Raw genomic sequence first — 26,696 nt, 5'->3', positions numbered from 1 at the left:
TGTTATTTTTGGGGTGAGCAGACCTGATTTTTTTCTTTGGTACATGCTTTTTGTGTACACGTTTTCTCATACAATATTACATGCTTTTTCTCACAAAGGTGATGTGCACGCTTTTGCATGCGATTTTACCATCGGATTTTTTGCTGTGTAATTTGAGTTATTGAATTTTCGATGAAGAGTTGCACCTACCGCAAAATGTGTTTTACGCTTAATTTTTTTTCGATTTTTTTTTTTTTTTTTAAAGTAATGTTTTAAAATCTGGGTACAGGTATTTCTAACATTTTTCATTGAAATTCTGGCTTGTAATTAAAATTTATATTTTGTTGCCTCCCCTCAATCATGGCCAGAGTGGAGGAACAAAATCTTTCTTTTAATATTTTCAATTGATCTTATATTAAAAAATAATTTCGCATCGATTTTTCATTATTTATACCTTTATACAGCAATTCCCCACGAAAACAGAATGGAAAAAAACAAAAGTGCTCGGATCGGGCTCAAAATTTTTGTGGGAGTTTCCTGGCCGAAATAATTAGACCCGTATTTTTTTGTTTGGCCATTAGGGTGACCTACGCCGTGTTAGGGTGGTCTGAAAAATTGCCATTTTCGTCGATTTTCGCAAAAACCACTTTTTCGAAAATCATAACTCCTCGCCATTTAACCGATTTCAATTGTCTTATACGCAAATGAAAGGTGATAAGTTGGCCTTTCAAAGAAAAATAGTAAGAAGTTTCAAAATCTAGCCTAACATATGAAAAGGGCGTATGAAACTTTAAAATGTCGTTTTGACAGTGTCTGGACCAAAAGCCTATGTCTGGAAATATTTTTATCGGATTCTCCGGACATTTTACATAACATACTAAAATGGGAGTTCATTAACAGGATTCCGAGATATGATTTTTTGAAAATAAAATCCGTGTTTTTTGACGCGCCGCGCGCAAAAACCGGAGAATGACGAAATTGGCAAAAAAATCAACTTTTTTCACTAAAACTGCGATAACTTTAAAATTTCAGCGATGACCTATAGATGTCTGGGTACCAAAATTTTCGTAATTAAAAGACGCAACTTTTTGTACCCAGACATGTATAGGTCATCGCTGAAATTTTTAAGTTATCGCAGTTTTTGTGAAAAAAGTTGATTTTTTGCCAATTTCGTCATTCTCCGGTTTTTGCGCGCGGCGCGTCAGAAAACACGGATTTTATTTTCAAAAAATCATATCTCGGAATCCTGTTAATGAACTCCTCCCATTTTTTAGTATGTTATGTAAAAATGTCCGGGGAATCCGATAAAATTATTTCCAGACATAGGCTCTTTGGTCCAGACACCGTCAAAACGGCATTTTAAAGTTGCATACGCCCTTTTCATATGTTAGGCTAGATTTTGAAACTTACTATTTTTCTTTGAAAGGCCAACTTATCACCTTTCATTTGCGTATAAGACAATTGAAATCGGTTGAAATGGCGAGGAGTTATGATTTTTCGAAAAAAGTGGTTTTTGCGAAAATCGACGAAAATGGCAATTTTTCAGACCACCCTAACACGGCGTAGGTCACCCTAATGGCCAAACAAAAAAATACGGGTCTAATTATTTCGGCCAGGAAACTCCCACAAAAATTTTGAGCCCGATCCGAGCATTTTTGTTTTTTTCCATGCTGTTTTCGTGGGGAATTGCTGTATATAAAGATAAAATTACGCCGTCGCATAAATTGTTCAGATTCCATGTAATCATCTTCAAAATAAAATAAACTTCAAAATTTCTTTATAAACACAAGTACATTCAACAAAATACTAATTTTTCCCATACCTAAAACAGTAAAATCAACAAATCTGATGAAAAACTGACATTTTTTGTTTTCTATAATTTTTAAAAAACAAAAATGTTCAAAAAATTACAGAAATTAAAAAAAAACTATCTAACTGTTTTCGATTTTAATTAGAAATGACGTAATTTTTACATTTTGTGCATTTGGCCCGCAGGCTCTCTTGAGCTTAAAATATGGCTCGGCATTCAAAAACTTTGAGCACCCCTGTTATAACTGAATAACTTGGCAGCAATAATAGTCTGTGTTTTTTAATCACTGGACTGATGCATGATAAACGTGTTACTTTTCAAGTTTTTGTTAGGTTTTCCAGATATTTGTCAATTTGTGGTTTTGAACCCATGATTGCACCAAATTATTTGATTGAAGGGGTAAAATTGCTTATATTGAAGGAATTCAAATTAAAACATGTTGAAGCATAATTTAAAAAAAATGATTAACTAGATAAAAAAAAAAACTTCAGAAAAACCTTCAACCAGCGTACTCACAAAAAAAACAAGACAACTTATTTTAATTTTTCAAGATCTTTTTGCGATTAACAGCATGCAACAATACAGATTTTTCAGCTGAAAAATTTCTATTAATTTCTGCATTTTTTTAATTGCTGTTTTTTTTTCAATGCTAAATAATTCAATATGATATTTCATGATTTAAGCAAGCAAAAGACGTTTTTATTTAAGTGTGTCTTTGCCAGAAATATGAGCTGAATTTATCATCTCAGCCAGTTATTGACTTAATGCCTCAAAAGTAAATGTCTTGAAAATAAAAATTCTTACATTGAGGCCTTCACAAGAAATTTAAAAAAATATTAATACCTCATACCAGCTCACAGTAATTTGACTCCATATTTTCGATACTACCTACCTCGTTCAACATCAATTTCTGTTTTTTTCTCGATTGGAAAAATCCAATTTTTAATATTAATCGAACTGTGATCTTTAATGGTTTAAGGTTTTTTTATTCTCTTAAGTTCTAAAAACCTTATGGTAATACAGTCTAGACTCGATTATCCGAAGCATCGATTATCCGAAGTTTCGATTATACGAAGTTCGATTATCCGAAGGATTGTATGGGATTCTAATAATCGAATCACGAACAAACAAATATTTTTTTTCTATTTTCTAACTTTGACATTATAGAATAGTTGATTGCCAATTGTATTTTCCAAAATTTCATCAATATTTAATTTTAGCCGCCATTTTGGATTTAAAAATTCTAAATCATTTTAGTAAGTTCACTTATCGAAAATAAGACACCAATTTTTTTTTATAGTGATTCAATTATCCGAAGTGAAAATTTTCTGAGGCCTTCGGATATTCGAATCTGGGCTGTATGGCTTGGTTTCAATTTCTGAAAATCTCTAGAAATAAAAGGTTATCCAATAGTAGAGTCGTGTGTGTACAAAGCAAATAAAAAAATAATCAAGTACTCCCCAGTTGAGGTTAATAGGTCGTCCAGACCTGCCCCCTAACGACTTAATCTCCCACATCCCAACTGCAACCCGTTAGTTTACATATCTACATACGGGTTAGCAAAATGTCACCCAAACCGTCATCAACTCCCGACAAAACTGACAACGCTCCCCACTTAAAGCTCGAGTGTGCCTGGTGCGTTGAACATTCTGGCCGGCCGCTTTCTAGGTCACAACCCAGAGTTGAAGCTGGCTTGCATTCCTCCTCCGGAAGGTGGTGCATAACTGTAACCCTCTGCGCCATTACCAGAGTGCATCGGAGGAGGATCTTCTCCTCCGGTTCGTTCGCAAATCTTTTCAGGCTGCGATGCGTGAAGCCCTCTTGGTGCATTAGCAAAAGCGAAGCTTTTAAACGAAATTACTTTCAAATTAAGTCTAATAATCGTGCACTTCTGTGTACCGTCGAGCCCCCCAGCATACATATGTGTGGCAATTTTATGTAATAGCAACGGTTTCTGCGCCAACCTGTCTTCTTCCAATAAACTGCTCCAAATATTCACACGAGTTCGGCTCGAAATAATGGGCAAAAATCGCTCGCGTTTGGGTGTGCAACCGTCAATATTTGTCTTTAGGTTCTTCCCACCGCAGCCTCGAACAACGCCCAACCTTTTACAAAATAGTTTCACGCGAAGCGGTGATTATTTGGGGTGCAAAAACTGCATCTTTAATCGACATTTCGCTGCTCCAAGTCATCTCTGTGGGTGTCAATTTGGCCGTGTTCCACACCGCGGAGACCATTAGTTAAAAGTGTTGAAAATCACTTAAACTTCTGCGGCTATGGATTGTCTTATAAAAGGGGCACGACTGGGACGCGACCCCCTCGAGAGGGGCTAAACGAGAACGTTTTCGTGACTGTGATCAAGCTGAAATGCCACCCGAGAGGCTCAGGGCTCAGAAGGGCACCTGACTCGCTGATCCGAAGGTGGTTAATTAGGTTGTTACGTAAGAATCGGGTTGGGTTATGAAGCAACTTGCATCTTTGAATTGTACCAACTTGGATAATAAGTTCCGCGGGACAGGAAAAGGGTCGACACCCCAAAATTATGGACGACTACCGAAGGTTGCATCTTCGGCTCAAATAATGAATGATTAAGGGTTGGCTACAGTCTAGATCTTATTAACGACCGGAAAGGAGTGGATGCGAAGGCGTTGTCGTCGCGCCGGTGGGTAGATCTTGAGTTGGACCTGTAGCTCGAATATGGGATGGGCACCAGAAACCGAGTTATGTCGTGTTATGTAGCAGGTCTATAAATATTTCCGATGGAGGAACTAGAGTTGTGACATTGATTGATGCAATGGCTTCGGACATGACGAAGAGATTGTAACTTCCCGTAACTCTGGCTACTACGAAATGTTCTTTAAAAAATCTAAGATGATTGAAATCTTGACATCTACGCTATATCGTTCAATAAACGACCTTGAAGAAGGGTATTCTAATTATAACCGTCGTCGAATCCAATTATTCCACAATCACCTGCAATCTTCTTCAAGGGCTCTCCACATCGCTTGAAACTATCCCTCTTTCGCTGCAATTCCTTCTCCAGCGCCTTTTAATCTTGTTTGCAAAAGCGACTTGAACATCGAACGCGACGTTACCGCGAGGGCCGGAAGAAAGTGGCATGCAAAGCAGCTATCAACACCACACAACACACACTTTTTGCTTCGCGACGTTTTGCTGCTTCACCTCAAGTTCAAGTTCAAGTGGTCCACTCTTGGAGACCTATTAATATCCCTCCAACCGGGCGTCGTAACGACGAAGGCAAAAGTGGCACTTCAAAACTCTTCAACCTTGAGCAATTTTATTGATTTTTGGACTGTTTGATTTGTTTATTGTTTTTTTATTTCTCACGATTTGTGTTTGGCTTGTGAATTTTTGCACCTTTTCTGTGTCGATTGTGTTACGTAACTGTAATGAACCTAAATTGCGATGCATTTCTGTCGATTATCAGTTTTTTTTACGGTTTCTCCCCGTCCCTCCAAACGATTGTGCAAATACTAAATTTCAACCTTCCATTATTCAATTCTTCCAGTCCTATGCGGTAATCGTGTGAGCCAAATGACCCGCGCGTACGATGACATCGATGCCGTAACGCGCCTGCTGGAGGAAAAGGAGAAGGACCTGGAGCTGACGGTCCAGATCGGGAAGGAGCTGCTGACGCAGAACACGCACCTCGAGAGCCGGGTAGCCGAGCTGGAGCAGGAGCTGAGGAACACGAACGAGAACCTATCGCAGCTCGCCCACGAGCTGCACCAGAAGAACGAGCTGATCGGCATCCTCACCAACGACGTGGACGACAGCGGCAGCGAGAATGGTGAGCATTTTTTCTTTACTTTTCTAAATTCTGAGATACTGCAGGGTTGTTACGAAAAGTTTTATTATATTCACAAAATGGAAATTTCGAAAATACGTTTACGTTCTAAATATTTTCTGAAGTTCATGTTCCTCGCCTCTGACCAAATTCGAGGTTGTTTTGCAATCATTAGTTTCCAAAATATCTGAGTATTGACGAAAATTTTATTTTTTGCGAAAAGAAAGTGTTTGCGGTGCTGTGCATTGGAATTCCATTAACATTCTAATCTAATCTAATCTAATCTAATCAGACCCTAGCGCAGCCAATCTTTCGAAGGGATCCTGGAGAGTGCCTTAGGTTAGATGACGCCTAGCACTCTTCTTGTAATTTATTATCATTTGTAGTGCGCCATTGCATTAGAATGCATTGAAACATCACAAGCGTTAAAGCGGCCAAGCCTACTGCGTAAAGCCGTATCGCAGAGATGATTCGTAGTTGGGTTGAGTTTGAGCACAAAGTGTTCGAACAACAACACAATTCTGAATCGACAGGGGAGGAAGAAGCGTGGGGACACACCACCATACGCTCCGAGATTTGGTTGTATTCGTTGGGAGCACCATGCTAAGAAGGTTTGGTACTCCGGGACCCTCTGGGATGGGACATTGTATTTTCACGAATGCCCTGGACACTATTTGCCGTGGTTATAGCGCCACAACTCGCTCTCTGTAACAGTATTCCTAATTTCAGTCTACGCTCACCAAGTCGTCATGGCCTAGTGGTTAGCATTTTTGCTTACCAATCCAAAGGACGGAGGATCGAACCCCGTCTCGAGCGACTTTGATTTTTCGTTCATATTCATCATTTCAGATTTCTATGTTCTTAACTTTCTCGTTGGGAGCAGATGGGAATCGAACCCAGAACCATTCGCTTACAAAGCGAACACCGTAACCAGTCAGCCACGGCCGCTCCTGCATTGGAATTCCATTAACATTAAAAAAAATATATTTTTTTCCCTTGTTCAGGTGGTCATTTTGAGCAACTTTAGTTGAACGAAAAACTTTACTTCTTTTGTTTTATTTTTAGTAATGAAATTTTCATCTATCTTGTTTAGTTTATGTTTGTTTTTTTTAATAGTATTTGGCATATTCTACCACTTACTATCATTAAAATTTGTCATTCTATTTTTGTCATGGTTTAATAACCACATTTTTAATTTTTTGCTTGTTTTTCACTTTTTCTGCTTCAGAATGACACTATTATCATTTAAATTGAAAAAAAAATCAAAGAGGCATAGTTTGGGACACTACAAAAATTATTGTTTTTTACCTACAATTTAGGAAATGTTAGTAAAAAACAAAAATACATTTTTTAAACATTGGCAAAGTCACATAAAACAAGTCAAACTTCCACCCTAAAATTTTCTTTAATTTAAAGAGTTCTTCTTTTTAAAGATCAAAAATATATTTTTGGCGATTTTTTTAGATCGAAGCCCGTTAAGAGGCGGGGTTGGGTTAATTTCAACTAACCCTCGATACTATAGTAGTTGTTCGGTAACTGGGCTGAACAAAAAAATAACGAGGGGACCACCGATGCATAATATTTTCCAGATGAAATATAAAAAAAAGTTACTAAAATTTATTTTCAATGCTTACTTTTCATATTTCTTTATTTGTAACTTGAAATTTAACAATAGTTTGCAAAAAGTTTTTTTTATTTATTGAATATGATTTTTGCATCGGACCCCTCGGTCATTTTGGTTTGTTTTGGTTTTTTGACGTTTGTCTGTTTTTTAACTGGGCTATGGCCCAGTTATCGAGCGCCCAGTTAAAAAAGCATCCCAGTTAAACAACGCCCAGTTAACGAACAACTACTGTATACGATAGTGTTGCCAGGTCAACTAGTGTGATAAAGTTAAGAAAAAAAATCAGTGGTTCAAATATCCGAATACTTATTGAAGACTTTCGGATAATCGAATATGAGTTTGAACCTTCTCTCAAATATAAAAAGTTTGATATTGGTAGGTTGAAAAAATGATAATTGAATGGTACCTCTTTTCCGATGTAATTTTACTTAAAATTATGTGGAATAAGTAAAATTACACATAAAAAAATGGTAATTTACACTACTTAAAAGGTAATAGCACAAATTACTATGACACAAAATCTGCCAACAACCCATACATGTTAGTAAATTGAAACTGGTAGGATAAGTAATAAGTATACGTTTATGGAAACTATGATGTTATAAAAACTAAAAGGAGAAAAAAAAAAACAAAAAAAAACAATAATTTCTTATTATATTTAAAAATACTCTACGTTGATGGACAATATTACATGCTTTTGCTCACAAAGGTGGTGTGCATGTGATTTTACAAAGACATTTTTTACTGTGCAAAAAGAAGTAATTCAGCTGCGTTTAAAGGGCTTAAGTGTAAGATGAATATTACATTTTTTAAATGTCATGGAAAATTACACGCAGAAATATGTAGCCCTTGGGAAACTTACTTGACCAAAATGTCAAGCTCAAAATGCCGTTCTTCCTATTTTTTACTCTTCAGCATATTATTTTACCGTTAGTTTTTTTTTTTTTTGCTGTGTACGGCCCAGGGATGGAATAATCGCAAAAAACATCAATTTCGCTTGCGAACTTTCTTCACCCGCGAAAGAGAGAGGAGGCAAATCACGCCAAAGAAAATCGCTCCCGAAATTCTCCTAGAAAATCAATCTGCTGATGATTTTTTGTGGATTTTCTTTGTCAGCACCACTCAAAAATATTCATTTCACTTTGTTTACACACATTGCCCATCTACAAAATGTGAGAGGTCATTTTTCGACGTGTGACGTCACACTTGTAAGTGTGGTAGTGAAAAAGATGTTCCGCCGAATAATCAAGATGATGATTTTTTTGATTCTTTCTACCGATCTTTCGTGCGCGAGAGAGGAGAGCCATGCTCCCTTTGGATTTTTTCTCTTGATGAACATCCAAATATTTTCTTTTGATGATGATTATTCCATCGCTGGTACGGCGCATGAAGCTATTTTTTATGGAGATTTTGATTTATTTAGACTTGGTTTAATTTTAGCATTTTAATAAACACCGTAAAAGTGACTATGGGTACATCATGCAATTCAATCGGGCAACTAAATTCATCAATGCTATAAAGTTCGATTACAGATTTCTAAAAGCGTCAAGCAATATATAGCTTAACGGGAAGTGAGCAGGTTTCTCTAAATAGTTTTAAAAGTGAAAATCAGTTGATAGGATGGAACTGGGACCGAATCCTTAGCCTGCAAAAATTACTACAGTTGTCCTTGTCCGTATTTATTTTTTTGTGTACAATGTCACTAATTTTTCAATAATACATGTCATCTTTCTAAAAAAAATTGTTTTCTATTCTGCATTTTTGTACAGTACTAAATAATACTGAAAAAATCTACTTCCTAAAACACTTTTTCGATTCCCTAGCACTTTAAGTTAAACTGACTAATTCGTAAATTATGAACAAATATAATCATTGACAATATGAAAATATTAATTGAATTACATGCGATGATGAGTACATTGAACTGTACAATGAATAAAAAGTAACAAAAGACTCTAAAAAAAGACTTGCTGAAGTACATGTTTGACATACAATCTCAAAATCGCGCATAAATATGGAAGAAAATAATATCACACATCTCTTAACCTACAATCACGTTTCTAATGCAATCATAAGTTTGGGACCATCCATAAACCACGTCGACACTTCAGGGAAGGGAGGGGGTCAGCGCTTGTCCACGCTCCATACAAAAAGAATTGTTTTGTATGAAAACTCACCACACATAACGTTCGGACGCCTAGAAATGAGCAGAAACTTGCAACAAAGCCCACAAAGACCCGGAGGTCGTTAAAGTGGATTGCTTTGCTTTTTACATTTAACTTTAAATAGTTGGTCCACATTTCAATTTAATAGAATAGTTTACCAATCGTTATAAAAATTTGTAATTTTGTTTTTTTTTCTAGCAAAAACTTAAAAATATGATTTGTAATTTCGTACTTTGTTTGCCTCGTAACAACCCTGGATTTAAATTGATGTTCAAAATTAAACTCAAAGTTATCGAGATATCAACTCAACACGTTCAAAGTTCCGCAATCATAAAGCATCCAAAAGTGCCACCGCCACAACCAAATCAACATAATCGACCAGTTTACCACTGGCTTTACTCTCTTGCGTGTTTGGAGGTATTTCCAATGCCATATGCTGGCACACGCTGCCAAACCAAAAACAGTTGGTTTTATTGAGCCTGAAAAAACAACGATCAATATGATTTTGCGCTTTTCGTCCTGCGACGATTTGACCTCCTCCTTCCAAACATTGGAACGGTTCTCTCGTCAGTAGCGATTCAGTCCGAAATGAAAACAGCTGAATTTCGGGGTTCCATTGCGGTCAAGAAGATCTTTGACAGTGATAACCCTACGATCTCGTTGCGCGCAATGTAAATTGAACTGATAACACGCAAAACTTATTACGCCTTATCAGGCACTACGCTGCACGACGGTCAAGTGATTCCGTCTTATCTCTAGGGGAGAAGAAAATTAAACCTTGTCTAGCGGGAAGATGCTTATAATTCGGTTCTGTACGTGGCCGCGGCTGGTCGTTCACCATGGTAAAGTTACGTTTCGTTCCAGTCACGCCCACCACGTCCAAGTCGATCAACCTGGAGCTGCTGCAGCGCAAGGTCAAATCGCTCGAGGATGAGAACAAATCGCTGCGCTGCGAGGCCGCCCAGCTGGTCCAGGAGACGGACGAGGTCGAGGAGCAGGAACGGCGGCTGATGGCGGACATCGCGAACCAGCTGAGCACCGCCAACAGCGAGTACGATGGACTGAGTGAGTTTTGATGGAGGTGTGGGAGGGTGAGAGGGTTTTTGACTTTTAATGTGTTGTAATTTGCAGATTTGGAGCTGGAACGACTGAAGGAGGAGAACCGGCTTCAGCATGAGAACATTATCAGCTTGACGTCGCGGCTGACTGAGGCCGAGATTCGGTTGCATCAGCTGACAACGGAGAACGAGGAGGCGTCCTCGCTGCTCAGTATTACCAAAGAGAACCAGAACCTGCTAGCGAGCGAGCTGGCTGAGTTTAAGGCACGGTATCAGGAGGTCCTAAATTTGCTGCACGAAACGCAAGAGCAGCTGCGGAAGCAGAGGAAGCGATCTGCACCGATGGCGCGTAGTTCGTTGATACCGGGCATGGGCGGAGTGCCGGCCGTGGACTCGCTTCAGTCGGAACTGATGGAAACGTCGCTCTATTCGGAGCACAGTCTGGACTCGGGAATTGCCTCGGAACGGGGTGGCCCATCGTCACACATGGCTTCGTACAAAAAGGTCTTCGAGACGGTTCGTTCGGCGACCCGAGCCAATACGACGGGCTTCAGTGATGGCTACTCGCAGCTTGGGTCGATGACGATGAGTTCTTCGTCGCAGCCACGGATGGCGCCGTACGTTTTCCCTGGAGCGACGGGTGGAACCACGACAACGCACTCGTACAAGAGTGGTTCGTCCATCTACAGCACAATGTACGAAAGTTCGTTGGGCGGTCGTAGCTTCTCGCGCGAGAGTTTGGTCTCCGAGTCGGAAGACGGCTACCCAGGGCCAGCACAAGCCGGAATACCCGGCGCACCCGGTGCCAAAGACCTCGAGGCTGCTCTGAAACGCCTGACGCCTGCTGAAGTGCTCGCCCGAAGGGCAATGCTTCAGCACGCTCCGGCCGGAACCTACAGCTACGATGACCAGCCTAGTGGAATCCCGCTCGGTTGTCGAACCCCGGACAGTATCATGTCCACCGGTTCGTCTGGCCTATCCGGCATGTCTTCGACTCAGTGGCGTCTCCCGGAGAAGCTGCAGATCGTCAAGCCCATCGAGGGTTCCCAAACGCTGCACCATTGGTCACGCCTAGCAACGCCCACCCTGAGCGGTCTCCTGGAGGAACGTCCCGGCGTAACGATCCGTGGTGGACGCGGCCTGGACGACCTAGGTCTCCAAACCTACTCCCTCTCGGACGTCGAAGAAGACGCCGAAGAACACCCCGGCAAGCGCTTCCAATCGTTCGGCTGCACGTACACCTTCACCAACAGCACCGTGATGCACCCCGATGACGGAACCACCGCCGTCACCTTCAGCCTTCCCCCGTCCCAAATGTCCTCGCAGATGGCATCGGCGGCGCCCTCGCGGCAACCCTCGGCTCCATCCACACCCCGGTCTGGCCTGTCGCGGCGGAACTCCTGCTCGACGTTCTCCGTCAACCTGGGGCTGGCATCGATGCTGAACGAACGGGGCATCAAGGCGGTGACACCGAGTGCGCTCAACACCCCCGCCGGGCCAAACTTTTCGCCCACGGTCACACCCTGCAACAGTCCCGGTAAGTTCACCCTTGCAAAAAAGTTCAAATCGAACAACTTTTTAAACAAATTCCCTTTCAGAGGGTTCCCCAACCCGCTCGATGTCTCCGGAGCCCCCACTCCTGTCCGGCCTGCTCGCGTCCGGCGCGGACATTCTGCGCAAAAAGTTCGCCGTCGCTTCCTCGTCTCCGTCGTCCAGCTCAGTGGACATGGAGCGGCCCTCGCGGCTAACGGCCCGCAACAAGCTTGCGCTCACACGGCTCGAGAAGAAGGCGCTGCGCTCGATCAAGATCATGGAGAAGGTCGAGAGCATGGGCGTGGACAACTTTATGCACCACGGCGGCCACGGAATAAGTCCGCTGGCGCTGCACGGCTCATCAGCGCTTTATACGTCGACGGTGCGCGGCCGGACCTCCAGTCCGATGGCGCAGCTGACCAGCTTGAAGCACCTGCAGGACAACCGAAAGCAGCAGCAGCAGCAACAGGACGAGCTGCTGATCGACAAGGAAACCATCAAGAAGGTGCTGTACAAGGGACTCTCGCACGACGGGTTGAAGAGTCTTTCCTCCGCTGCGAGTGACGCGTCCGGTTCGAGCTCGTCCAGTTCGGGCGTGTACCCGGACAGCGATAGCGGTTCGTCGGCCAGCGTGGGTGCCGTGAAGGCGGCGGCGCCACCAGCACTGAAAGGTAGGACGGAAAAGCAGGAAACGTCGACTTCGGCGGCCCGGCTCAAGCAAATGCAACGGCAAAAGAGCCGCCGGAGTTTGCTGAACGGCGCCAACGGGTCGCAGCGGCCCGATCTGGGCACGGTCAACGGGTCGTCCGGTCGGCCCGGTGTGCGGCCGGATCTCGGTACGGTAGGTGGAGCAGCTGGTAGCAATAAGACTAAGAGCAATAGCAAGACGGAAGCGACGACGGCCTCGGCGGCCGTTCCGGTCCCGGAGCAGAGCCGCTCGCTCGGACAGAGCGTGTACGGCACAATCAGCTCGCTACTGTTTGGACGCAAGGGAGGACTCCTGTAAGAGAGAGTGAGAGTGGCACAAACGATTATTGATTGTGTGTTGGCGAAATTAGCTTCTTGTGAGAAAGCGAAAGTTTATTTGTCTGTTTTAAGATTATACTATTGTGCTACACCTTTTCTATTTTAGTGCATGCAATTTATTCTGCACAAACCCTAAATTTGCCTTCTAATGTAACAGTTTACACCTAACGCATCACATTTACGGAGAAGTAAATGATTCATTGCATCAATCTGCTTTTTTTCTTTTTTTCTTTTTATTCTAAAAGACACCGCAAATTGCTCTCTTTTCTTGATATTAAAACAAACCTATTTGCTTTTACCCTTCTGAAATACCTTTTCACACTGCCGGAAACGATCAGTATCATTTTCAGTTCTTACCAAACATCGAATAGTAACATTTCGTTAGACTGTTTTTTAAACTAGCATAAATTTTGAACAAACAAACATGCTAAAACATTCCAGTGGGACTCACACACGATTAGGGTTAGAAAAACGATTTCCTTCCCACTGTTTTCTTGTCTTCTTCCCTTGAAATGCATTTTCCAACTTTCACGCGCTCTCTGCCTCTGTTGCTTTTTCTCTAAATACTATTGATATCAATGAAGAGTGAGCGATTTGTTTGTGTCCTAATGTTCGAAACTTTCGCACCCACTTTAGCTTATTTGTTCAATTTTAATCAACGACCCTTCAACGACAGCAAGAATATATCATCAGTCTAACTTATTTGTAATAATCCACAAAATTTTTGAAAACAAATTCTAGAAAATAATTTCTGTGATAAATTGCCAAAATTCATCGAAATCCATCGTTGTAATAATTTTCAATTTAAAAGTTCTACTGTTAATATATTACTTGCTTAAGTCTAATTTGCCTCATTTCACCTAGCACTCAAAAGGATAATAAAAAATCTCCCCCACAAAACCAGACTCACGAAACTAGATATTCTTCCTGTTTAGTATCCGAAGCAGTTTTGAAATTTAAATGTGTCACTTTTCTTTGAAAAGAACGCTTCAAATAATCGGACGTATTTCATGTAATCACAATTATTTTCCTAACCTCTTCTGAGGCGCCACTTTGACTCTCAGTAAATATAGTGACAGAGAGCAATCTCAAAACTCTCTTTGGCGCTAAAATCTCTCTCTCTTTTTTTTTGCAAAATATCTCTTTCTCGGAACTTTTGCAGCTTGAGAAGAGAAACTCTCTCTCCAGGAATTTCTTTTCTTGCTCAATCTCAGAATTCTCAGATACTCTCTTCTTCAAATTCTCTCTTTAACATTAAATTTCCCAATGTCAAAATGATTATATGAAATACACCCGCAAAAACACTGAAAACATAACCTCAAATAAGTCACCAGTTCCGGGCCTTTCCGCGAAAGGCTCGTGCCAACCGCGAGAGTGACTCAATCTGCTAAAAGATGCCCACGTTCAGGAGTCAAATTTGTCGTGAGTTCTGGACCGTAGACTCCCAGCTCGCTCCGCGCGGCTTGCGCCAGGCTTTGTTTTTGCTTGTTCTCACCATCACCACCACCTTACTTGTATATCTTACTTTTCTTTTGCGAGAAAATCACACTAAGATAAATCTTGTAGAATTTTCTAGTGGCGCGAGCGCGCACGCAGTGCAGCTGGAAGTCAAAGATTGTGTAAAGAAATGGGAGATTATTTGACCTTTTACACCAACTTTGTGCTATACTTTTTGATCCCGAAATTGCTGCATTTAAAAAAAATTGAATAATAAATTCACTCTTCGGAAGAATCGCGTTTCTTCTCTCTTCTGCAGCTTTTGTAGCAAATTTTGAAATGAGAGAAATGTTTTTCTTATGAAGTGAGATTCAACTCTCTCTCTCTCCGTCAGAAATATGGATCTCTCTCTTCAGAGTCTTTGCTCACTCAGATTTTTCCTTTTTGGTAAAGAGAGAAGAGTTCTGTCGGCAAAAGAGTATGGAAATGCGAATCAGTAGGAGAGTTCTTATGACTTCTCTCTTTTTAAAAATGTAGCAAATGGGGTTACTAGACTTGATCCTATTTTGTCCCAAAAAATTACTCGCGAGAGTTAGTGACTGCTTTTGTAGCGTAAAACGTGCGTAGCTAGCGCTAGTTGCCGATAGTTTCTTATTTCCCTTTAGTCTATTATATATCAATACTGCTAAAGTTATCATACTGGTACTAATTTTCTACATAATCAACTATCTATCCTATATACCTTTAATTTTTCGCCGTTATTTGCCTTTCCCTTACACGGACTTCAATTCATCTGTAAAATGGTGCTCTTCAAGCTAAACCAGCTAGAAGCAAATAATAATAACAGACAAACACACACATTATACCTATTGCTATCGTTACTTTTTAGTTTGAAAACCTCCCCAAAAAACAGCCAAGTTCCTCCCTTCGCTAACCGAAACTGGGCGCAAACAGCCTTTGAAGCAAAAAAAAAACATTAACACAACAAAAGAATAATGCTAAGATTGTGTGTGTGCGTAGAGAGGCGTAGCCGAGCAGGAATAAAAAAAAGGTGTGTAAATAGAAGAAAAGTTACAGAAACTAAGTAAAAATTAATCGATTCAAAAATTCTGAACACGATAACACAAAAAAAACAAAAGTAAGAAAACAAAACTGTAGATATAATAATTTAACTAGTTGAATGGAGCGCGAGAGGAAACTACGACAACAACAACGGCAAACACAATAACAGTAAGTATTTATTTTTGTATGACAACGACTAAAAATGCGTAAACCGCACATTGTACTTGTTGTCGTGAGAAGGCAAATAGAGTAACTTCTCGTTCTCCCATTTGAGCAGAAAAAGAGAGTGTTTTCTTACGGAATAGAATGCTTTTATTTTGAGCAACTGTTACTTATTCATCACAACTTACAGATCAACACTAACACACACAAGCGCGCGCATTCTCTCAACGCGAGTAGAAATAGAAGCACACACACACATACACAATTCAATTCTTAACTATAACCTATTCAACCTTTTATGTTTAAAAGAATAGTTAAAGTACAGAGAAGCAGCAGCCTAAATTGGTAGATTTTCTTTTTGTTGTTTACCAAAACAGTGGCGAACTTACAAATTATAAAGTGATCTGCGGAAAGCTTAACTTTAGCAGACTATAACGTAAAGAGAAAAGGTATACATACACAACAAATACAAAACACACAGACACACACACACATTCATAAGCATACTGAGAGGTACAGAAAAGCAGAGAGAGAAAGATATAGGAATGATGATCAACTGAACAGAGAAAGTGTATAGCTAACAAAAGAGAAAAGAGTAACACGAACGGTTGAACGGAACGAAACGAGATAAAGATGTTGGTTAATTGTATTATTAGAATGTTAAACAAAACAAGCCAGAAATATTTTTTTCTGCAGGAAAATAAAACTTGAAAATTATTACAGAAAAAAGGGTGCTGCGAAGGCAGCGTTGTTTGTGGTGCCGTCTAGAACGTATTCGAAAGTCCCTTTTTCAAGATTTTTTCCTCTTTCGCTAAGTTGAAACTTTTGTCTAGAATCGCCTTTCCTGTCCATGCTCACAGCATCAACTATTAATTTTTTATGGTCGTGTTACGTAATAAAAGAACGCTCGCTTAGCCAAACTCGCAAACTTGTATGCGGAAGCTATCACACTACGGCAAACAAACAAATTCGCACTTTTTGACAGTTTGCCTGCTTTGTTTGTTTGCCTGGATTTGTTTGTACAAACGTCAGCCTGCATACATTTTGCCTTGTTTGCGAGTTTGCCCCCAAATAATTTTGCGAGTTTGGCAAACTGTCCTTAGGCTCCTTAAGTGTATGTAACTCAAACTATCAAAAAGTGCGACTTTGTTTGGCTTAGTCTAATTGTAAAAAAAAAAAAACGAAACTATTGGCACTACGCCCCCCGGGGCATGGCCTTCCTCTAACGTGGGATTTCTGCTCCAGCGCCTCTGACGAGACAGGAGAAACCGGGATCGACGTTTTACTTCACCATCCGATAGAAGCTCAGTGGATAAGGCGGGAATCGAACCCGCGTTTCATAGCATCATCGGGATCGGCAGCCGAAGCCGCTACCCCTGCGCCACGAGACCCAATATATAGTCTAATTATAATACCTGCTTAACATTTTTTTTTTTTTTGGCTGAAGATTCAGCAATCGTTGCTGTTTTTTTTTCAGTCATCATTGAGTTTATGCCATTTATGATGCAATCCCAAATTTAGTGTGTGTGTTTGTATTTAACGTTTTGAAACAAAGTGACTGCAATTTCACACAAATTTTACTCATTTATATTTTATATTTTTCGTCCATTTTCATGAAATTACCTAAGCAATCACCAGACAACTCTTGATAACCGGGTTGCTCTTATCGTCAAGATCACCAACGGCCTCCTTAACCGCGTCGTTAACGCATTTCTCCAGTGTTCCGTAGGCCTTGTTTACCGCATCGGTCACCGTTTTCGTCACATTCGCCGAAAGCTGCGGACCGGCAGCCAGCTTGTTCTTCAGCTGGGCAGCCTGTTGCTGCATGGCGGCCGTATTGAAACCTGCAACGGAGTCCATTTGAGCGTTGAACAGCACCATGGTTGCGTTGGTGGTCGAGGTCACGTCCGTGAGAAGGGTCGAGATTGACGGTTCTAGGGTCAGGTGGCACGCGATTACGGAGCTGTTAAACGTCGACTTGATGGCGGTGATGTTCTGGATGGCTGCATCGCACTCGGCCGTACCGTTGGGGCTGGTGTCCTTGCCGATCGCTTGATTGATCCTGGCTGAAACGGTGGTGTCCTTGTTGATGAGAGCGGCGATTGCCCGTCGGTGGAGGGTGGTAATCTTTGGGAGCAGAGTGTTGACAACCTGTACGGTGGAGTCGTCAACGGTTGTGATCGGTTTGAAGTTGTTTTGAATGATCGTTTTGGGGTCGGTTAGAGCGTTGCGACTAACGACGGTGCGAAGCAGGTTGATTCTACTGGTTACTGGTTTGATCATTTTCTGGTAGCTGGTGCTGAAATTGGACAAAGCTGATCGGATAAAAGACTGCAGGGAATAGGTATTGTTCGTCAGGACAGCTCTTAGATCTACCGGAGGAGCAATGTTCTTGAACAACGTTGCAAACTCCACCTTGCCCAAATTAACCTGAGTGGCAATGCATTGCGTCAGTTCATTAACATTTGGTAGCTTGTTGAGAGTACCGGAGATGGCAGTATTCCACGCTGCCACAGTCGTAGCAGCTGCCCTCAGCAAGGCACTACACTCTTTGAAGGGCACCCAGCCTTGGCCAGATCCGCCGCAGTTGATTGACCTTCGCTGAGCAACGTATCCACCATGTTTTCAACGGTTCCTATTTCCGACGAGATGCTTCCGTTAAACGTGCTCAAACACGTGGACAGGTTTCTGTAGAACGAGTTCTCGAGTGATCGCAAGTTCCTGGCAGCCGTTTTCTCATCCGACGACAGCTTCATCCTGCCCAGGTTATCTCGTTCCAATTTTACTATCGCGGCAATGGAAGCTTTGAGCAGTGTTCCCAGACTTGCCAGAGAACGATCCATTCTCTTGTCGGCAGCATCAATAAGGGTCTTTGCGACCGTCGCGAGACTTTTCAATCCGTTCTCGACCAGTTTAAATTCGGCTCCAGTTGAGACAATCTTCGATATGTTCTGAACTGCCTCATCCAAAGAGTCCTTCACATCGGTTGAGATGTTCGCTAGAGCGGTTGTCACGATTTCAACGGTTTGGTTTAAAGCTGCGAGCGTCTGGTTAGTTTGATCTTGGACTCTGGGGATGCTGTTTTTGCTTGAAACATTGAATCCCTAGGTAAAAAATAAAAATAAATTTATTCTGTAATTTTTTTTCTCTGTAATGAACTCACCGATGTTAAACCTGTTTTTGTAAATGCGATTGTTGTTCGCGCAGTAACAGGCGCAGCAGTAGTGGTTGCTGTTGGATCAACCTGTAAGTCATTAAGTGTAATTCAAATTATCAAAAATTTTAACCAATAAAAGACACATTACGCCAGTTGTAACGACGTCCAATTGGCATGTTCCGCGTTGAATCTGTGGAAAGAATAAAACTAAAACGTTATAATCAACTCCAACAACCATACACAACAAAAATCATTCACCAGAAATAGTATCCCGACCAGCAGGATCGCGTTACGTTGGCTCGCCATTATTCAAACTAATTTTGAACAATCGTCAACAATGAACTTATCTTTTATAAGCTTTAAAAAGTTTTCAAAAAAGCATTAGCGAAACTGATTCAAAACAAGTTTCATTTCCCCTGGTTGAATAATTCGATTATAATGGAGATATGCATCGCAATGAACAAGCAGAAAAAATAATTGAGCTCATTTACACATTACAATTGTAATTTACGCACCTAGGTACGGTAGATTTGATAAACATTAAAGGGCGTTTCGACCTAGTTTTTTTTTTTTTTTTTTTTTTTTTTGAAAGAAAAGCTACAATTTATTTCATTAATAAATCAGTACAAATATTCTATAAGGATAGCTCATTTTTTTTCAATTTCATCAAAATATCAAAATTGTTTTCAAAATATTATTTTATTTTGATCAATTTCATTTTTGAACATTTTTCAATCGTTTGCGCGAGTTGTTGAAACTAGTTTGGTCATAATTTCTATCTATAATTTAAAAGTTTAACCGGAATATTTGCTGTAAATTTGCGACCCTTCTGGTTCTTGCTCTATGTTTAGGCGGGGCCAGACAATGCCCAATGACCTCGAAATTGGGCCGCTAGGATCTCTGCCATTCTGAAATGGGTCACCACCTAATACCCGGGTCTGATATGTTGTATCAGCATAACCCAAGTCTGATACAAACTATCCTTTCCCATAATTTCGCTGCCGGCCAGCGGATATTGGATTGGACCACACACACACACACACACACAAGATGGCGTTGCCGAAATGTCAATAACACGCAGTGGTACCGAGATTACAAAAAAGGGTGCCATGGCATAACAGCCACACTTTTTTCTAATGTTGGTAGCTGGATGCTGAATACACTGTAACTGAAAATCGCACTTTTCATACGATTTTTTCAGTTCGACTGTGATTACACAAAAAAGTGTAAGCGTAGTTGAACTGAAAAAATCGTATGGGGAGGTGCGAAAACGAACTCAGCAAAATGCGATTTTCAGTCACAGTGTAGTGGTTCGCAAAACGGCCTCAATTTGAACTGTCAAAGTGGAACCAATTCACTGTCTCCAAAAGAAAAGAGTATTGTTTTCGATCATTAAAAATTGTTTTTGTTTTTTATTTGCTATAATGAAAAATGTGTGGCTATTGAGAAACTGGAGTTGAAGTCAAGAAATCTTAAGAAAATTGGGAAAAGCCCTTTGTAAATTTTTATGTACAACTGTAAAAACACGGTTAAAAACCATTTCAATTCACTTTTTTTTTCATTTTAGGCTTTTGTCACTCCATTTTAAATCTTTTGCGGTCGTTCAAAGGGTTATTGTTATTGTGGGTTAAGCTTTATCTTTATGATCAATAATATCACAAATTTAAACTTCATTTTAGGACCCAGTTGGGTCCTAAAATGAAGCTTAGATTGCTGATCTTATTGTTTACAGCGATAAAGCTTATTTTTCTGAGTACAATGACCCTTTGTACGAGCACTGTAAACTCTTTTTAAAATGGATTTTTAAATCAATTTTGAAAAATTAACCTCGCGGTCCTTCTTGACAGAAAAGCTCCTACTTGACAGCTCGTTCCAAGGGGACCATAGTTGATCCATCGAAAAAATGTTGTCTTGTCAAACAAAATTTTTGCATTAAAATGAAAAAAAGTGATCAGAAATGGTTTTTAATCGTGTTTTTTACCGTTGTACATAAAAATTGACATAGGACTTTAGTACCCAATTGAATACAAGATCGTTATTTTTTATTTTATTACATTTTTTATAATTATGAATGGAAGTTGTTTATGCAGTCGACGTGGTTGTATCCATCCAGAAGTTTTTGTTGGATCAGCTTCGCTAGAATTAGCGATGTTTTTTCGTTGAACCAGGAAGAACTGCAGGATTCCAAAATCAGTCAGGGAATTTACGTGCGACATTGCAAAATGACACTCTCGCCGCAGTTCTTCATCACACGTAAAAAAAAACCTCTTCTATCCGATCAAAACTTTAAAACTCGCGATTTTCCAGCAAAAAATGTCAAAAACTAGACAAAATAAAACACATACCCTGATTATAAAACAGCTCATTTACTTGTAAGAAAAAAGTCATGCTTGTGCTTGAACAGCCTCCTACTTTGTAGATGTAAACAAAGTGGGATCATTCGGAAAACACTTAACGCATTCTCTCTATTCATCACCCAGGTTGGTAGCACTGCGCGATCTTGACATTTCGGTTGATTAAAAATCTGGATAAGTTCACATGGACAAAAGGTTGAATGCCAAAAGGTCGAAGGACAAAAGGTGGAATGTGGAAAAATTCAACAAAATTCTGTTATATTACTGTGCAATTTTTTTCAATACATGTGTTTAAAAATCTGCAGAAATAGTCAGACTCCTAAAATATTTTAGTAAAATTTATTTTCTTCCAAATAAATTTGCTTTTTTTCTGTGAGTTTTTTTCATTTTTTCAATAATGAGCAGCTCATTTAAATAAATTGAATAATTTCCAAACAATTGTTTACAGTTTTTTTTTTCATTTCTTAAAAAATGAGTTTTTGTACTAAAATTGTGAGCTATCCCATTCTATCAAACATGAACTCTGGAGTTTTTTTTTTGAAAAGGTCCAATAAACCTTTTGGGTGTTTTTAGAACCGCCTTGAGTCAGGGGTATTCAAAAACACCCAAAAAGCAAAAAATGAAAAATGAAAAAGTAAAAATAAAAATAAAATTCCACTATTTAATTTTGCGATGGAAACTTGCTTGCTCACTTTCCATTAACGTGAAGACTTCCATCATTGTCATGATGTTTCGTTCAAAGATATAAAGTTTGCGACGCTTTCAATATTTTGAAAAAAAAAATCCTTCAACAAGTTGTTGAGAATATTGCCCTACACATGTTGATTTCTTTTGGTAACGATTATATCCCATTCTCTGTAAAGTTATGGAAATCGTCATTAATCAATGTTTGCCAACTAGGACGTCAATGATTGTACCACAAAGTTATATAAATTTTTGAACCCATATGATTTATATCGAAAATTCTTACAGTGAAATAAATTTGAATTTAATACAGAATATTTTATAGTGATGATCAATTTTCTCCGAAAATGATCAACGGCTTATCCTAATGGTGTTTATTCCGTGATATTGACTGAAAACCTCGCTTAAAACGCTTTTTAGAAGCTGTAATCGTCTGCCCAAGTACTGATAACATTAGATGCACGATGGAAGTACATGCCCTTCTCTTTTTATTGATTGTCGTAAAAAATGTGTGGATTTTTCCATTCTTTCAAAAATTAACAGTTTTATTCATTCACACATACATAAGCAGTTCTGAGAAAAGAGAAAAAAATAACACTTTTGTCACCCCCTTCTCTGCCACGAAAAATCAGGGGTCAAAAACATATTTATATTTGCATCGAAAATATAATTGATTATTGCTTTTAAAATCCTCGCGGCTAGTGGTTTGTCTCATTTATGGCTAGTGTCTTGTATTTTATACAGGACTACGTCGAATAACTACTCTACACTTAACATTTTGGACCACTCACCGTGTTATTTGAACCAGTGACCTCTGGATTGTGAGTCCAGCACGCCATCAATTGATCCACACAGGCTGGTCATTTCCAACGTTTCTTTGAGATTTCAATCGCATTTGGGATTTGGCAAAACATATTTTATATTTTTGAAACAGGCCGTTTTTTTTTATTCTATTCTATTCTTTAATTCGAAAAACCTCTAAATTTTATTGAAAATAAAAGTGAAATTAACTGAAAACTGTTCAAAACACCTTTTATAACTGTTTTTAAACATTTATGCATTTAGGCGCATTTTAAAATATTTTTTTCCTGTAAAAATATATGTTTAAACAATTTTGACCTTTTGTCCTTCCAACGATTTGTCCATTCAACCTTTTGTCCATTCGACCTTTTGTGCACTTTCTTGACCCCTTTCCTTCCTTTCACATTTTGCAAAAAAAATATGATAGAAACTTGTCCAGTCTCGACGTTCCAGCAGGATTCTAGCAGAATTCTTAGAGAGCTGGATATTCTTAGAGCATTCTAGCAGAAATGTTCCACCGTTCTAGCAGGATTCTGACAGAACCAGCTCGTGACTGGGTGCTTGCTCACCTCTTTCTGAGCTATTTAAAAATTGATTTCAGGTGAAACCCCCTTTTAAAATAATAAAACCTAATAGAAGCTGTAATTTATCGTTCAAGTTCTGATATGCCAGCATTATGTGCTCGATGGAATACCATGCTGTTCTCCCTTTTTCTTATGAATTCTTAGCATGAAATTTATATCCAATGATTTTGGCTTACATCCTTAGGGAGCGTTCTTTTATTACGTAACGCGAAAAATCGGACTTTTAGACCCCCTCCCCCCCCCCTCGTAACAAAATTTCCATACAAATTTTAAAATTTTTGTATGGAGCGTAACACGGCCTCCGACCCCCCCTCCCCCTCTACTGCGTTACGTAATAAAAGAACGCTCCCTTACATCTCTGGCCCAGAAAAATGTGCGCGATTATGGCAACTTCCCCAACCCTTATTCTTAAAAGGTCGATGAGGCATGCCATAAAATAAATTTGACGTTTACGCTACCTCTGTTTATAAACACAACCAAAACGCACGTGCATGTTTTGATTCCTTCTCAGAAGTTTCCCAGATTGCTCTGTAAAAAAAGTAATCGTAATAATTTAAGTTTTACTAACAAAAATTACTAAATCAATGGTCAAACCATGTCCAAGGCACTAGTAAAAAAAGCCCTTGCCGTAGTCGAGGAGGGCCTACCCAAAAATGACACACAGACTAAAGGTGAGTTCCGAGTCCTGGATGGCCTGACCCAAGTCACTTGAATTCCGTCGTTTTTCTTCACGCTCCCTGCAGACTCCTCCTCTAAAAAGCGCAAACCAGACGCACCCCTGGCCACCCCGGACCTGATGCCACAGCACCACAAAATCATCAAATACGTCGGCAAACGGGGCAAGAAGGAGGCGCGGGAGCTGCTACGTCGGCCAGAATCGCTGACCGTGGGGGAGGCTCGCAAGCGGCTCCAGAACCGGCGGAACCACACCGAGGAGAACGTGCAGAAGCTGTTGCTGCTCAGCTCGGCGGAGATTGGCCGGGAGGCGAGTGCCAAGGTAGGAGGGATGATGGTTGGTGAGTTTGACGGTGGTACCTGAATGTTTTGCTTGTTTTAGATGATCAAACGAGCGCAAACCGGAAGATACGTGGTCAAGGCGGATGAATTCTTAGAGAAGAAGAAAAAGGAACCAGCAAGTGCCTTTACGGAAGAAGACTTCGACAACTTTGCTAAGGAACTGGAAGAGTTGTGTTAAATAGAGAATAATTTATTTTTGGTAAGTTTATTTAGACTGTTTAAAGCACAAAAAAGATATCACTGTCCAACTAAATTAGAGGGGGAATCTCTTCCTCGTTGATTTCCGTAGATTTGCCGCCTTGTTTGATAATGTTCTTGTAGTCGACGGCCCCTTTTAGGTCGGTCTTGGCAGCAGCATCTCGCCTTACTTTGCTGTAGACTATAAAATTTAAAAGTTAGTCAAAGCTTTTCACGGCTTAAAAAAAATTAGTTACCTTCCGGTTCCCTGAACGTAATATTCTGGGGATTCAGCTTGGGCATCACAATTAACATTTGCCCGGTAGTTGTGGAACGCTTACACGTGGACTCGTCCGTCTTGATTTCGTCTTTCAATGCCAGCTGGAAAACTTTCCCCTTGATCGTAGCTCGGATGTAGTTTGGTTGAGCATCCACTTCAATGCAAGAAGTGTCCAAGAATCTACCAGAAAGTAAAATTAGCTATTTCTGAATTAAAAATTATAAAAACTCACTTATAAATGTGCAAATTCAGCTCGTATCGATCGTCCTCGTCCAAAAACTCAAACTTGATCTTCGCCTCGTTCAAACTGTACGGCCTTCCACATTCTGCAAACAATTTCAACGTTCTCTGTGGAACCTTCTCCCCATTACCTACACCCACCTCGGGCCGTTCCCTTCCCTTTTTGGCGTACTTGGCCATCATGTTCCTCGTCTCCGGACAGTGTTCGCTCTTCTGCTGCCAAAACTGAGTTGCCCGTTGCTCCTCGTCCAAATCCTTAACGCTTTCCTCCTGTTCTCGCAGTGATTCCTCAACCCGAAACTTCTGCTCATCCCGATCAATCCGATGCTTCAACTCAAGCTGCACGATCCTCGCTCGATTAGCCCTAAAATCCTTGGACGCCTTCAACCGATCCGTCCTCGTTATCTCCACCCCGTCCAGCGATTCCAACTGTGGCAGCGCACAGATCACGTAATCCCGATATCCAGCATAGTCCGTACAAGGATTCCCCGTCAAATAAAGCTCCCGCAAGTTGTAATTTCCCCGCAGCGTTTCCACCGAAGTCAACTCCCCAACAAAGTTCAACGTTAAATCCAGCTTGTTCAGCGACTCCAACCCTTCCAAGTTCTCGATCCGCTCGATATTGTTAACGGCCAAGTTGAGATACTCGAGCTTTTTCAGCTTGTGCACATTCTCAATCCGCGAGATCAGATTTGACTGCAGAAACAGGATCTTCAGCTCGCGGCACCAGCTTCCGATGTGCTCGATGCACTCGATGTCCTCCTGGTGCAGGGACAGCTCTTCCAGCGTGCCGATGATGAGCTCGTTGTGCTCGGAGCGCTTGCGGATCAACTGTTCCGTTACTGAATGCGATGATTAGAAATATTGAAAGTTACGAATTTGTAGAAAAACTTACTTCTAACCATGTTTTTTGGTAATTTTGTCCAGTGTTTTTTTTTTGAAAGAGATTTTCCTGTAACGACATGCAAACAAACAGCGTGTTGCTATGGCGGCACGTGGGAAATTCAAAAGCATTTTGTTGTTGGTTCCGTAAATTTTAACTTGAAATTGCGCATGCGTGAATTCTAATCACATAACTTTTTAAAGAGATGAACTACGAACTGTATTTTAAGATGAATGCTCCAAGGGTTCTTACTTGTTCCTGGCGAGTTTTGCACCCACGCAGTGTAGTTGTCATCTCGATGAAAATGTTCAGAAGCTCTTGTGGTAAAATTAGGTTGGTTTTCCCTCCCCTTGTCGCTGATTCAACGTCAATGGCTGCAGATTTGGAACCACTCGAACAGATTCCGCTCCTGGTGACGCCAAAGCAGGAACATCAACGTCCGTGAATGCTGGTGGTTTTTTGCGACGATTTGGTTGGTGCCTCGTCGTCGCTTGCTGCCGATTGTTTACAAACTCAGCACGTTTTGGGCAGCTTCGATTCTTGGTCGAATGGTCGCCACCGCAATTGAAGCATTTGGCTTCGATGTTCTCGTTGATTGTGTTGCAAGCTTGTGTTTTGTGCTCACCTCCGCTCTTCATGAAACAGTTCCTCCACCATGCCCAAACTGCAAACTGTTCGAACACTGTGTCACGTCACAGTGAACTGGACGATAACGTTCCCAAGACACGATGATGTTGAAAATTGCCCGAACTGCTTTCAGCTCAGACGGCGTTGTCGATCCTTTCTCGAGATGAACCAGGTACAGTTGATCACGATACTTGATGTCCTTGTTGTGTCTCGTCATCTTCGATCACG

The 26,696-nt window shown here is 40.6% G+C and overlaps 4 protein-coding genes across 12 annotated transcripts in view; 2 read left to right on the top strand and 2 right to left on the bottom strand.

Moving 5' to 3' along the window:
- Positions 1 to 16,265, top strand: part of LOC6033230 (trafficking kinesin-binding protein milt) — a 129,774-nt gene extending 113,509 nt beyond the window's left edge. For all 8 annotated transcript variants that reach the window (XM_038254586.1, XM_038254584.1, XM_038254590.1 and 5 more), the window contains 4 exons: positions 5,319 to 5,600; positions 10,251 to 10,451; positions 10,518 to 11,981; positions 12,043 to 16,265. In XM_038254586.1, the coding sequence (XP_038110514.1) occupies positions 5,319 to 5,600; positions 10,251 to 10,451; positions 10,518 to 11,981; positions 12,043 to 12,983 (2,888 nt within the window). In that variant the 3' untranslated portion in view covers positions 12,984 to 16,265. The remainder of the gene's footprint in view (positions 1 to 5,318; positions 5,601 to 10,250; positions 10,452 to 10,517; positions 11,982 to 12,042) is intronic.
- A 1,008-nt stretch (positions 16,266 to 17,273) lies between these two features.
- On the bottom strand, positions 17,274 to 19,199 carry LOC119767263. 2 transcript variants are annotated; one of them, XM_038255503.1, is made up of 4 exons: positions 19,080 to 19,199; positions 18,970 to 19,011; positions 18,828 to 18,908; positions 17,274 to 18,768 (listed from the first exon to the last, which is right to left on the bottom strand). In XM_038255503.1, the coding sequence occupies exon 4, from the start codon at positions 17,945 to 17,947 to the stop codon at positions 17,288 to 17,290; it is 660 nt and encodes a 219-aa protein (XP_038111431.1). In that variant the 5' UTR covers positions 17,948 to 18,768; positions 18,828 to 18,908; positions 18,970 to 19,011; positions 19,080 to 19,199; the 3' UTR covers positions 17,274 to 17,287. The 2 variants fall into 2 exon arrangements, with proteins under 2 accessions (XP_038111431.1, XP_038111430.1); XM_038255502.1 differs by having other exon boundaries at positions 18,015 to 18,768.
- Positions 19,200 to 23,717: 4,518 nt separating this feature from the next.
- On the top strand, positions 23,718 to 24,549 carry LOC6033231. Its single transcript, XM_001843655.2, has 3 exons — positions 23,718 to 23,915; positions 23,988 to 24,241; positions 24,302 to 24,549. Exons 1-3 carry the CDS (start codon positions 23,840 to 23,842, stop codon positions 24,437 to 24,439), a joined length of 468 nt encoding a protein of 155 aa, XP_001843707.2. The 5' UTR covers positions 23,718 to 23,839; the 3' UTR covers positions 24,440 to 24,549.
- LOC6033232 (protein tilB) lies at positions 24,455 to 26,264 on the bottom strand. Its single transcript, XM_038257838.1, has 5 exons — positions 26,094 to 26,264; positions 25,854 to 25,910; positions 24,951 to 25,800; positions 24,696 to 24,898; positions 24,455 to 24,640 (listed from the first exon to the last, which is right to left on the bottom strand). Exons 2-5 carry the CDS (start codon positions 25,861 to 25,863, stop codon positions 24,510 to 24,512), a joined length of 1,194 nt encoding a protein of 397 aa, XP_038113766.1. The 5' UTR covers positions 25,864 to 25,910; positions 26,094 to 26,264; the 3' UTR covers positions 24,455 to 24,509.
- Between the last annotated feature and the right edge of the window lie 432 nt (positions 26,265 to 26,696).

This window comes from Culex quinquefasciatus, chromosome 2 (genome assembly GCF_015732765.1).
Source record: "Culex quinquefasciatus strain JHB chromosome 2, VPISU_Cqui_1.0_pri_paternal, whole genome shotgun sequence".
NCBI lineage: Eukaryota > Metazoa > Arthropoda > Insecta > Diptera > Culicidae > Culex > Culex quinquefasciatus.
The sequence above is the reverse complement of the archived record's forward strand: the minus strand, read 5'-3'. Positions and strand labels throughout refer to the sequence as shown.

Bases quoted from the DNA above. Each gene is read 5' to 3' on its own strand.
- LOC119767263 (XM_038255502.1), bottom strand. From the start codon at position 19,127: ATGGCGAGCCAACGTAACGCGATCCTGCTGGTCGGGATACTATTTCTG. The intron at 18,909-18,969 runs GTAATGTGTCTT...AATGACTTACAG, and splicing joins TGGACGTCGTTACAACTGGC to GTTGATCCAACAGCAACCAC. The intron at 18,769-18,827 runs GTGAGTTCATTA...TTTTTTACCTAG, and splicing joins CAAAAACAGGTTTAACATCG to GGATTCAATGTTTCAAGCAA.
- LOC6033231 (XM_001843655.2), top strand. From the start codon at position 23,840: ATGTCCAAGGCACTAGTAAAAAAAGCCCTTGCCGTAGTCGAGGAGGGC. The intron at 23,916-23,987 runs GTGAGTTCCGAG...CGCTCCCTGCAG, and splicing joins AAATGACACACAGACTAAAG to ACTCCTCCTCTAAAAAGCGC. The intron at 24,242-24,301 runs GTAGGAGGGATG...TGCTTGTTTTAG, and splicing joins GCCGGGAGGCGAGTGCCAAG to ATGATCAAACGAGCGCAAAC.
- LOC6033232 (XM_038257838.1), bottom strand. The intron at 24,899-24,950 runs GTGAGTTTTTAT...ACTTTCTGGTAG, and splicing joins CTGAATTTGCACATTTATAA to ATTCTTGGACACTTCTTGCA. The intron at 24,641-24,695 runs GTAACTAATTTT...TAAATTTTATAG, and splicing joins TACGTTCAGGGAACCGGAAG to TCTACAGCAAAGTAAGGCGA.